The following is a 12,722-nucleotide window of genomic DNA, read 5'->3' as shown; positions in this document are numbered from 1 at the left end:
AGCAATCCCCTGCCAACAATCCAGGACAAACTGGGAGAAAAGAAGAAGCAAAGCAGAAGAAGTTAAATTACAGAGTGAAAGAAGCTGGAAGAAAGTGAGAAAAAAAATAGTGTGGAGTGGTGAAGCAGAGGTGGATGGGAGGGAAGGAACCATGGGAACGACAAAGAAGTGACAGCAATCGATTTCTCTTACACACTTGTCAGTCACATATACACACTTCACACAATACAGCAGGTAGTATGAGAGGATTTGGTGTGAAGAACCAGGACACAGTGTGAGTGTATGTGTAGGACAGAAAGACCGCATGTGGATACGGTCACACTCACACTGTTCCTGTTGTATCTCTGGAAGCAGTGGGACTCTAGTGCCACTTTGAACTTGCCCACCATTAAAAACCTGACAGAGTTTTGAAGAGGCCTATTGAAAGGAAACTTGTGCATTTATAATGTAAATCTATTTTTTTCCCAACCCTTTCTTCTCTCCTTTTTCATTTCTTTTTTTTATTTAGACAGCATTTGAAATACTTTATATGAACATTCAATTTAAAAGCTTCTCCTGCCACCCGTTTTTTGCCACCCGCAATGATCCGTCTTAATTTGTACTTAAAAGGAACTGGCTGAATATGTTAGATGTGTTTTCTCAAACGTAATAATTTCTCCTTCCATTATTTTGTTTCGCTCTGATAATCTTCTGCCTTATTTATTGCGATAGCCATTACTTCAAAGAGAGCAGATGAGATTTTTCTGAACGACTGCATATTCTTTATCATCATAGAATCTACAGTTTTTTTATTTTGTGTGGCAGAGACTGAAATGGCACTGAAAATGTGTCTTTCTTTAAACCACGGATGCCTATTTGTGTCTTTGTTCTGACTACAACCAAGCTTCCAACCCATGTTCAGAACTGAACAATCCTTCGGGCTGAGCGGTGAAACAAAGTTGCCTTCTTTTTGATGCACTTATCACTATAATCTCTGTCGTTTAACTTCATCTGAATCCATTAATGACACATGGGAAGTCAGACTATTTTGTCAAAGATCATGTATAGGGCACAAAAAGCAGTCTCCTGCTTTTGTGAGCATAAGTTTGGACAAACATTGATATAGATGTGGTATTGTAGATGCTTGGAGACTAAGGTGAAGCAGAATTATTGACCAAGCAATTCTTAGATCTTTTTAAAAAGAGGTAAATTATTGTATTGTATCAAATACATTAGCAAGCAAGAAACTGCTGCATTTTTGTTTTTGAACGCATCTGTACCAAAGACTCTGAATATAGCTTGATTTTAGGTATTGCCAACTACCATCTAGAGTCTGCTATATCTCTTTTTTGTGGTGCATGTCTGACCTAAGTAAGATGAAATGTTCCTATTTGTTTCTATGTGGGCTTGGCTTATTTCTGTTCTATACATTAAAAATACAATTGACCTCATTCTTTGGGAACGGAACCCAAACCAGAACCATCCTGCTGTTTTTTTTATTATTCGATTACACCGAACCTTTAACTGATCACCAGTCATTCAACATTTTTTAAATGTTTTGCAAAAACATTGCTTCTGGTTCCCTGATTTCTTTTCAGTTTTTAGCAAATCCTTGAACACTTCTTCTACCATTTCTTTTTTTTCAGTTTCATCAATCTCCTTAGATGATTTCTTTGTTTGATGCTTGCCAATAATTTGATTCTTCTGAAACAGACATTTTTCTTTCATGATTACAGGATGTCTTTAACGGTGCTTGTTAAAGAAATTAGAAATTATTCACTGTTTCAGTTCAGACAACTGAACTAAACTGATGCAGTGAGTTCAGACACTGCATTAGTCACATTTAGATAACTTAATATAACATCATCAATCATGCAGGACTTTTTCAATGGGAGCCTCTTACATGTTTTCCTTCTTTAACCACTATTGTAGCGTACATGTGTAAAAGAACCTAGAATTGGTAGTCAAGTGACTCATATCCAAATTCTAGCTCTAAGTACAAACATTGATTCCCATGGCGACTTCAGACAGAGATTGACCAAGGACTCGCACTGATTTCATCCTGCTTGACTGTCGAGCATGTCAGGTACTGCTTCCTACTGAGTGCTGTTTGATCTTCTAACATTTTGAAGGAGACAAGGAATGCCACCTACAGAACATGACAAATGCCACTTAGTTTATTGTGCAATTTTGAAATTTATAAAGTTAAAACTAAATTAACTTCCACTTGCTGTTCTAATTCAGTAAATAATAAAATAGGCAGGTTATTTGAATTCCCCAACATAACTTTCCTAAAAAGTATTTGACTTATTATTAACAATTAATGTCCTCTCTCTTATAAGATAATTTTATCCGTAGCTCTCCTGGATCTGAATCAAGATCTTATTTTTGTTGGCCCGTGATTGGTCTTCTTGGCCTGATCTCTACTTGGCTTAAACTTATAAAGTCAAACAAAGAGCTCAGATCAAACAAAGTAATTGTGCAAGCGCGGTTGGATATTTCTTCTGCTTTTCTAAAAACAAAGTCTTTCAGTCTGAGACCTTCTAATAATCACATTTGTTATATAGAAAAACTTACATTTGATTACTCTAATCCTACCTGCCTAATTTTATGAGACAGAATGCAAGCTGTGTCTGCGTAGAACGATTTTTTTTCAATCACAGCTTGTTCTCCATAGATTAACAGATTGTAGATTTAAGAAAATGGAAAAACAAACCTCAACATCACTTCCATTCCGCAAGCAACTTTTAATGAACTGCAGGTCAAAGCACCACAACTGTAACTATTAACCATAACTGATTCTGGTTAATAGTACAGTATTGTCCATCTGTACCATAGAAAATTCTCCAACAACACTTTCCGACACTTTTTGACATGAGATACCCATTATAGCTGATGTGAATCTTACTTCACTGGTGGACCACCTATCGGTTGAGAAAGATACTTTGTGCTGCATCTTTCACCTACATGTTGGGTTGTTGTGCCAGTGACTGGTGGTTGAGTCTTAATAAAGCCTAAACCCTGCCGCGCTTCCTCTCTCTGTTCTACAACTCCTGCTGCTCGTCTGTCTCAAGTGTACCGTAATTTACTGTCACAGAACTCCTCAAACCGTCCACCACACAGTGCGCAGAGGGGGAGGAAGAGAAGGTAGCACAGATCACCGTCAAAAGAAGGAAACAACTATACCAACTTCCCTTTCTGCAAAAAAAGGAGAAGAAAGTAAAAAAAAAAAAAAAGAAGAAACTGTTTTTCAGAGACTCAAACTCACAGCGGTTCACCAAGCCTTGTTTAGGTTTTCTGCTCTTTTTTCAGAAAGGGGAAAGAAGGAAAAATTGCTAGGTGGTTGTCAACAGTTGAAGCTACAGCTGCACCTGGCATCGTGCTACTGGTCTTTGATCACTTGTCGAGTGAAATTCCGCCACTGGATTAAAGTGAAGGAGGGGGCATCCAAAGGTGGGATGACTAGCAAGAGTGACAAGGAAGGATAAAACACAGAGGACGACTTTGCCTGAGACGTAGCCCTGCGTGTCTGGTGTGTTTAATGTGGTGTGCACCGCCCTGTTGGCTGTAATTAAAATCAGCGTGAATTGTTAGAGTTGCCTCAAGCCAATCATATCTGTTCCTGCCCACACATTGCAGAAACTTTCTGTTTGGTGAAATAACCTTATCAAAATAAGTAAAGAACACTATCTTTGACCTGACACAAGCAATCAAATGTACATCATTGATGAGTAAATTTCCACAGGGGCTCATGGTAAGCACTCAATTAGCAGCACTGGATTATTGCAAAGTGTAAATTGTAATTTTTTCAACATATCTTGTTTTTCAGCAAACCAAAAACTGTTCATAAAAGGAAATGCATTTCATTGTAAGTTATTTCTTTCACCTACACGGTATTTATTGTTTAATATGAGGTAAAAAAAATAATTGTCACAAGGTGGGAAAAAATATTACAATTCAAAATAAATGTCACAAGTTGGGCTTTTCGCCTCTTGATGTAGTGCAGGATTCATTGACACCAGAAATGCCTCACCTGCCTCCCCTGACCGCACATCACTGGTCCAAATCCATGCATGATGTGTGGAATAGAACATAACAAGCTGAGATAAATTTGTGACCAAGTGTAAAATTGGTTAGATGTGTTTCAATATCTACTTTTGTAAAATGTCTTCACAACATGGGGAAGGACTTTTCATTTAATTTACTTAGTTCAAAGTAAATGAAACCTAGGAGCATCTATGAACTTAGTGTTCTTGTTGACGCATAATGATTTACCAGATTCATTAAATATGATGGAATATGAACTTTAAAAATTAAAAACGCATATTTACCTTACCAAGATGTTGGAGCTCTAAAGGTTAATGCTGACAAGTAAATTAATCTAACATATAGAGAGAAATGGGGATAAAAACACTTTAGAAATGTTACGGTTGTTAGTGCCAGATGGGCTGGGTTGTGTATTTCAGAAACTGCTGCCAAACTCTACTGGAATTTTCACCCACAACCATCTCTTGGGTTTAAAGAGAATGTTCTGAGAAACTATTCAGTGAGCCATGGCTGTGTGGATAAAAATGCCTTGTTAATTTCAGAGGTCAGAGGAGAACTGGCAGGCTTGTTTGAGATGATAAAACAGCAACAGTAGCTGAAATAATCACTTGTCACAACAAAGGTGTGAAAAATCACGTTCCAAAATGCACATCAAACCTTAAAGTAGATCATCTTCAGTGGCAGAAAACCACACTCTTGTCACCTAAGGACAGGTTCACTAACATTTCAGATGATAGTCAGAATTCAGGATAAAAAAAAAAGAAGATATAAAACCACCCTGCTTTGTATCTGCAGTCCAGGCTAGTGGTGTTATGGTATAGGGGATAAGATTAGAGAAATCTATGACAGTCCCATTTTGTTCTCTATATAGTTGCAGTGATTACCTTCCATGTCTTGTGGTGAAACTTTGAAAAGCAGTTTTTCAAACACGTCGACATCCATGAGAAAGTGTTAGCGTTACTGAATTAACACCTACCCTGGGAGTCATGACAGAGCTCCATTGCTTTAAATGTTGAGAGCAACCTTGAACAAAGCACCAGGAACTCCCTTCACTTGACAGCTGACTCTTGTATATGCCTTCAACTGAGCATGTGCAAATGCTTACAAAGATTTTAGGCAAAAGAACTGCTGGCATGCTAATCTCCACCATGTTTGCCACCAGGCTGAGAGAAGCTGTCTGTGGCATGCACAAGGAAGTGACCTTAACATGTTTGACAATATTCAAGTTACAAATGTAAAATACTTTTTTAAATGTACAAGGAGTTAATAAATTGTTGTACCTCTGTCTTTACTCAGACCAAAGCCTAATTAATGTTTGTTGTAAAATACGTTTTGCACATTGACCAGAAAATCCAGCAGATATTATAAAGTTTGCAGCTTCAATAGGCAGATAGATTTATTTTTCATCAAGATGGTGGTACTAATTTCACTCAGGATTACAGATATTCTTTTATCTTGACCAGCAGATGGCAGCATTTGCACCTGAAAAACATTTGTGCAATACAGCAATGAGTTCATGATGACCCATTCAGAGAGACTGTGCTTTCTTCATCTAAGTGACCTGTATTTTTTTTATTTAATACATTTCTTCATTCATATATATATGAGACTCAGGTGATAGTAGAAATTCAATTCAAACTTTATTAAAGATACAGAACCCTGGTCCATGGTAGATATAAAAATAGAAAAAGGGAAAAAGAGAAAAAAAAAGTAACTTTTTGGCCTATTCTGCTATTGCAGAAATTTGCTGTAAGTTGTGGAAATGCGATACAGAAATGGAGATCATGGAAAAGCTGTGAATGTCCTATCTAATAAAGGTAACCTATTGGTGTGTCAAGAGAATCACATATTTAAATAAAGATTGAAAAAGTTTCATGCTGCTCATGCTTGTACTGTATTTCAGGTATGTCTTTGTGCATATAGTCATGCAGAGGTGTGGCAGTCTGTGAAGGCCTCTTCACTTCATCTTGGTTTCATGGGAACCTGCGTGCAGCTAATCCTCCTTTTGGGTCTAGAGGGCTTCTCCAAACAAATCATCCAGTTCTAAAACCCAATGCTCCTCAAGTGGACTCCTGGCTCTCTTTGCAAAGTCCCACCATGTAACACACACACAAAAAGAGAAACCCTCTTTTTTCATACGCTACACATAAAACAGCTACCTACTGTGAGGCAAATCCCTTGTCTCTGTGTCTTTTCTTCCAAGAGCAGGGGAAGGAGAAAGGAATGGGGTGTGGATAAGCCAGACCAGCAGGAGACTGTCAAGTTGAAGGCCTGGATGACCTGTTTTGGAAGACGGGCTGAGTCTGAATAATGGCTGCTCATGAAGGGGTCATTGTTTGATTGGAAGCTCAAGGAAAGCGAGGATAAAGGCTTGGATCTTGATACTTTGATGTGGCTCCATCTGCTGTTTTTCATTATACATCAGAGAGTTGTTGTAGTGTACTGTATCAACACCTTTGCATCAGTTGACAGAATCACTGTGTACCAGACTCAGTTCCAGGTACACAGTGACCTGCCCATTGTTGTCATCATAGATCTCCTTGAGAAGAAGCCTCTATAATCTGCTTAGTTTGCGGTTGGATTCTGTTCTTTAGGTTCTGAAATAGATAATGCTCTTCATCTTCTCCTTTTGTTTTCTTCAAGGTTTGTTATTTAACTATCACCAATTGTGTAAAAAGAAAAGATTATGCAGTGTAAGAGTCTTCTGTGGCTCTCTAGTTTTGTGAAAAAAATAAATAAAATTTTTTTTAAAGTTCTTTAAGAGAGCTTCTATATTTACCAAATTGAAAATCATGTTTTCTGGTTTTTCTCTGTAAACCATATTAAAAATAATGCATTGTTAGAAATGAAGGCCCTAAAATGAAAGAATCCTCAGAAAAGGCTCTTTGTTTATTCAAGTAAAAACTTAAAAGGCTCTTTGAAGTACCATATTAATAGCGCATTACAATCGGTAGAGGGGAACGGTGTCTTGTATTTTTCTCACAGTATTTTTGGTGTATTTGTACCTATAATTTATTAGTCCTGTAAAAGTGAAACCAGTTTTTAAAAAGTTTTCAGATTTCCTTGTACATATATTTTGATTTGTAGCTTTTGTCTTGACAGATAAATCACATTGATATTTCGGCAATAGTGGGAAACTATTGGTGTTTTCTGTGTCACCAAATAGGAAACGGTGTATCTAAAAACAAGTTTTGCATGGATCTAAGCATAAACAAAGGAAGCACATTTTGTGAAACATCAAGTCGTGCTAACTTTGTGAAGTATGAGTGTTGCTTTTATTGCATCCTGATATTGCACATGTTGTGTATCAGGATGAAGGTTATAAAACTGACTGTATAGTCTTGCCATAATGCGATGGTCCCGTTCTATTTTTTTCTGTACCTAATGTTTTGAACATAAACCCTTTATACGCTGTGGTCAAATAACTTACATGAATTTATCAGAAAGCAAGTGTGAATGTGTCCGACAGAGCTGCTACAGCCACTCAGCATCCTGTAGTGACTGAATCTTTATTAGCACAGACAGAACCTCTGCACGGTGTCGCCTAAGTTTAGTAATGTAAATATAGGTAATTGCTGCAACTCTGTAGCAAAATTTACTGCAAATGTGTGCTTTTTGACATGTCAAAAGTGTGACACTCATGTTGTGGAATTTTTAGACATGTTCTTAGAAATCTGTGTTAAACATTGACAGTGGTACTATCATGATCCTATCATTGTTGTAGACCCAAAAGAAGAGAAGAATATGGGAGGTGCATGATGAATCTGGATTCTGATGATGAACAGAACCAGAGGCTGGCAAAGATTCACAGAAAACAACAAGGACAGGCTGGCAACAACAACAGAGGATTTTAGAAGAAGAACTATTAATGTTGTGGAGGTTGATTACTGGAATATTACAAAGGCGAGTTAGTCAGCAGATGAGGAACAGCTAATGGAGAACAGTTGGATGAGATACTGATAAAAGGCGCAGAGTGAACCAGGAAAAACTGAACAGAAAATACTCCATTTCTAGATACATTAAACACTAACATAAACAGAGATGCAAACTTAGGAATATACAGAACCCCTAAATCCTAGAGATCATGACTGGAACATTAATTTCTTAAAGCTGCACTTCTCCCTGTATTACAGTTGAGTATGCACATCCAATATTCTACTCAAAATTAAATTTTCTTGCAGATGTTTTCTTAAAGGTTGTACAACAACATAAGGAAAGTATAAAAATGCAACTATAATGTTTTTCATGAAAGCTTACTATTATCATTAGTTAATTTTTATTTCTTCAGTGTGCCCTGTCTGACATTTCAGGCGTACATTAGAGAAAATGATTGCCCACATGCATTAATAAAAATATGCAAACAAAACTTGCAAAAGTTCCATGGCGGAGTAAGAACAAAAAAATAAAATACGAAAGAAGGAAACCAGCAAAGTTTCAAACAGGGGGCTGAACTAGAAAGTGACGGGAGTAGAAGGAAGGATCCGGTGAGTAATGACCGAAAATGAGAAGCATAAATACTGAGGATGTCGAATGTTAAGCAAAAGACCTGGGCTGATGAGCTAACTGATTGCAGGTGAAAATAGAGCAGGAGGCAGACAGAGAAGAGGCGAAAGAGAGTACACAGGGAATCAGAAAGTAAATCTAACATTAAAGAATAACTAGACTATAGAAACATGATAACATAGAGTAACTAGAAATATTAAAATAAACATGAGTAGAAACACTAAGAAGAACTGAACAGAAATAAAACAGAAATGAGGCTGATCTAATAAAGAGCAAGGAACACAGAATACTCAAACCAGAATAGCTGAGAAAGGATTAGATACAAGAAATAAACCTTAATGAAGGGAAAATGGAAATAAGGCAGAATTAATAGATAAGAACCAAAGAAACACAAATAACAAAACCCAAACAAACTCAAGCAAACCAAGATCATTACAAAAACATACTCTAAAAAAAGGATATTGTTTTTTTCTATCCTAATTGTTTGATTGATAGTTGCAGTGTGTAAGTTTTATATAGTTTTTACGTATATGTTGCATAGAAAAGTATGTCTTGATATCATAGTATGATAATCTGTGGAAACTTCAAGCTCTCCTGCCTTCTCCCAGTGCTCCCAGAGCTGTCGGCAGGAAAAAGCCCCTCAGAAACAACCAATCAGAACCAGGACGAGGGTCTTAGCATGTTCAATCACTGCAGGTTCTTCCCGATAGCGGAGACTATCATTAATGCTCACAAGCTAGTTTAACTGGGAGAGGTGCATTTCTTTAGACAGCAAAAGTAGCACTGAGTGGACATGGAGGAGCTTGATCTTTTCAGATTAGATGTCTCATATTATACTGTCATGACCTGGTAATAGTTTTAAAAAAATATGTAAAAAAAAAAAAAAAAGCATTTTTTGTAAAAGTTACATACTATGCAGCCTCAAAAGTTTTGAAAACAAAGTCGGGATTAATTAAAAGGGTTGAAATGTTCAGTATCCACATGATGGTGCTATTGTGTAACAACTGTTGTGGCACAAATAGTTTTGTTTATTACATTGATTTTTACACTTCTTTAAATCAAATAACCACTTGTAGTATATAGAAAGTCTTATTATTAATACGACAAATCAAAATTAGGCTGTTAAAATTGTTATTTCTTTCCAAATTTCTAAAACTAGAACTGTGTACAGGATGAGAAGGATTACATTGATCTCTGAATTTTAAAGGAAGCCGTTGCATTAACACTAAAATAGAATAAATGTGGGTCTTTTTCATATTTCCAGTCAGATCTCCTACTGCAGGCTGAGGGATGAGATGGTAGACTTCAAAAATAACTATTTGGACATTTAGTTAAGTTTGCATTGCAATAATTGAGCACACAAGTTATAAATGCAGGTACCAGACTTGGATATCATTTTAAATATGACGAACACAATGGGCCAGACATTTGAGGTATTGTGCAGGTGAAAGACAATTAATTAATTTTCCTTTTCTTGCACAGCAGAATTCAGACTCAGTACACTTTTATCATTTTAATGTAAGTCACATATTTTTGATATACTGTGCAAAAGAATTTGAATATGTTTCTAAAAAAATATGAGCAACAAATATTTGTGTAACTTTCTGTTGATCATATGCATTGGAGCTTCTTAAGTAAAAATATTTATTTGTCATACTCAAATTACAACATGGAAGCAACTGTTGTCTTTATGAATGCTTTATTGCAGTAATTTGCAAGTACAAAGGAAGAAACAGAGAGAGAAGTTATCAGTACAGATTATCCCATTTAGGCTGAATTTGCAAACTATGTTATTTTTATTAATATAACAGTCAAAGACAGAAATGCTACAAGCAAAAATGATTCAAATCAAAATCCTTGTCATTGTCCAGTCGTCTCACAGCTGGCCCAAACCTGACTGAGGAGCAGATTTAGCAAACCCCTTATTTAAATCTCCAAGCAGAACCCCATTTCTGGAGTAGAAAACTTTAGCCAAAGACGGATCCATGGGAGAAGGAATGTACTCCTCACACTGGTTGCCACCAAGGCTTGGTGCACATTCAACTGAGTAGCTAAAATAAAAGGTACCATGATCAAACATGCAACTGTCTGAAACTTTTCCTCTACGGAGATCAACGGAGCAGCTACCAACCAGGTCCCTTTTCCAATATGTATCGTCATCATAAACCGTGAATGTCAGTTTGTCATGGCTGTTTATAACAATGGGTCCAAAATCAAATGACTCTGGCCAGTTGGGGCTGTCACTATTATCTATCCTTTGAGTACGCTTTTCCTGGTTAGTATATCTAACAATCACTGAACCGTCTGTCTCAGAGCAACAATCACCATACAGTTCCCTAGCATAAAGATTGTACACCTTCAATGTTGCAAGACCTTTCCCAGCAGGACAGCAGTTTGACTTAATATTCTGGTTGCTGCTACACACACAATCACAGGGATCTCTGCTGTTGGATCTGTGTCCAATTTGACATGATTCTGAACATTTTCTTACCAGTGCATTGTCCTTAATATACTTTTCCACCTCTTCTTTAAGCCCACCTTTAGCAGGATGACCATCTGGCAGAATTGTGTGCAGAGGCTTTAGATTGTAACTCACGATGTCAGGTGTAGTTTTAAGAGACTCTTTCCAATTGATATGGACACTGGGATCATCAAACCCTTGGAAGAACACAACATCATTTTTGTCCCCACCAACAACTTCAGTGATACGTTCACTAAACTCAGTGTTGAAACTTTGACCATGGGTCAGTTTCTGTTTTTTTGCCTTACAGTGTTCATTCATAGCGTCAATGCTTGCCATACTATCAAAGTTAACTGAAGCTTCAACCGACAGACAGTCACTAACTTCTGTTGCCGACAGCCCCTTCATGGATGCCTGGCAGGTCTTAAACGATGTTGTTGCTTTTATCTCCCCTCCTAGAACAACCTGTGTGATGTAATGTGTGCCATAAGTATCGATCAAATTGCGATAAGATAACCCAGAAGAATTTGGAGGAAGAGACTTCACAGCCGTTTCAAATTCTTGATGCAAAGGTGGGCTTGTTGTCAGTCTGTAGCTATGAAGGAATGAAAACAGATAAAACAAGTTACTTTTTGTCACAGTAATACTTTATGCAAATCAGCTTAATGAAAACTTGCACAGTAAGGTCTGTCTTGATACTCACTTGTAGTAGGTACAGCTAACAGAATGGCAGGTAAAGGTGTAGCGGTCTTTTTTTGACTTTGCAATGCCAAATTCAGCCATCCTGGAATGGGAACCTCCAACAGCAAAAGCAGCTGAGACTAAAGAAATATCAAGACCAATTTTCCAGTTGTTGGATACAGCTGATGTGGAACTATTGATGAGAGATTCAACAGAATCATAGACCATACTGGAGACCTTCAAATTGCATTTCGGGACGTTTCTCCAGTCCACCACAGAGACTGGGACCTTTTGTTTCTCTCCATTTTGGTAGCTGTTTCCATACATTCTGCAAGTACCATTTCCAAGGTCCCATGTTTCAGTATCGATGACATAGGCAGCTTTTCTTTGCATTTTGACAATGTCGAAGCCTTCTCCACCCAGGTTGTAGCCTGGAACAAAGTGAGCAGTTTTACATTGCTCTGGTGAACCAGTGAAACTCACAGTGGTTGAGAGACACAGAGGACTGAATGTCCAGGTCAGGAGCAGGAGCTGCAGAAGTCTAGTCATCTGTGAAAAAAATAATTGAAATGTTTAAATTGCATAGCAAAAGATTCACAAACATACACATACGCACAGAAAAATTCTGCTTCAGGATTTTTAGTAAATAGCCCTATGATATGGAATTTGGAACAGCAAAAATTCCAGTTTAGGAGAAAGTTTTTAAAGTCTTACTCTGACAGAAGACTGCAAGCTCTGATCGTCTGTCTAGGGTCTGGCTGATCTTATACTATTGATGTGAAGGTGGAGCTTTTCTTATCAGCTTAGTTTCATACTGACTGCAATTTATTGGATACTTATGCAATTTATTCCCCGTACTTCTTTCAAACTTTAAATAAAAACATGGGGAAGTGGTTAATCAGTGTTCACATCTCACTTGAATTTCCTCTAACTGTTTTGCAACTTCCAGGATTTTATTAACCTTTCTGTGCTGGTTAATAAAACAACTTGGATGGTATCTATCGATTATTTTAGTAATCAATTAACCTAGTGATTATTTTTTGGTTAATCG

At 37.2% G+C, this 12,722-nt stretch overlaps 1 protein-coding gene across 1 annotated transcript; it reads right to left on the bottom strand.

The window, feature by feature from the left end:
- Nucleotides 1-10,211: 10,211 nt before the first annotated feature.
- On the bottom strand, nucleotides 10,212-12,472 carry LOC102229156 (perforin-1-like). Its single transcript, XM_005803071.2, has 3 exons — nucleotides 12,386-12,472; nucleotides 11,694-12,220; nucleotides 10,212-11,585 (listed from the first exon to the last, which is right to left on the bottom strand). Exons 2-3 carry the CDS (start codon nucleotides 12,218-12,220, stop codon nucleotides 10,406-10,408), a joined length of 1,707 nt encoding a protein of 568 aa, XP_005803128.2. The 5' UTR covers nucleotides 12,386-12,472; the 3' UTR covers nucleotides 10,212-10,405.
- Between the last annotated feature and the right edge of the window lie 250 nt (nucleotides 12,473-12,722).

The sequence above is a fragment of the Xiphophorus maculatus genome, chromosome 5 (genome assembly GCF_002775205.1).
Source record: "Xiphophorus maculatus strain JP 163 A chromosome 5, X_maculatus-5.0-male, whole genome shotgun sequence".
NCBI lineage: Eukaryota > Metazoa > Chordata > Actinopteri > Cyprinodontiformes > Poeciliidae > Xiphophorus > Xiphophorus maculatus.
This window is presented reverse-complemented; position numbering and strand designations above follow the sequence as displayed.

What these genes read in the sequence shown, in the direction of transcription:
- LOC102229156 (XM_005803071.2), bottom strand. Translation starts at nt 12,220, where the DNA reads ATGACTAGACTTCTGCAGCTCCTGCTCCTGACCTGGACATTCAGTCCT. An exon ending in GTTAGCTGTACCTACTACAA is followed by an intron (nt 11,586 to 11,693) that starts GTGAGTATCAAG and finishes ATTCCTTCATAG; the next exon opens with CTACAGACTGACAACAAGCC.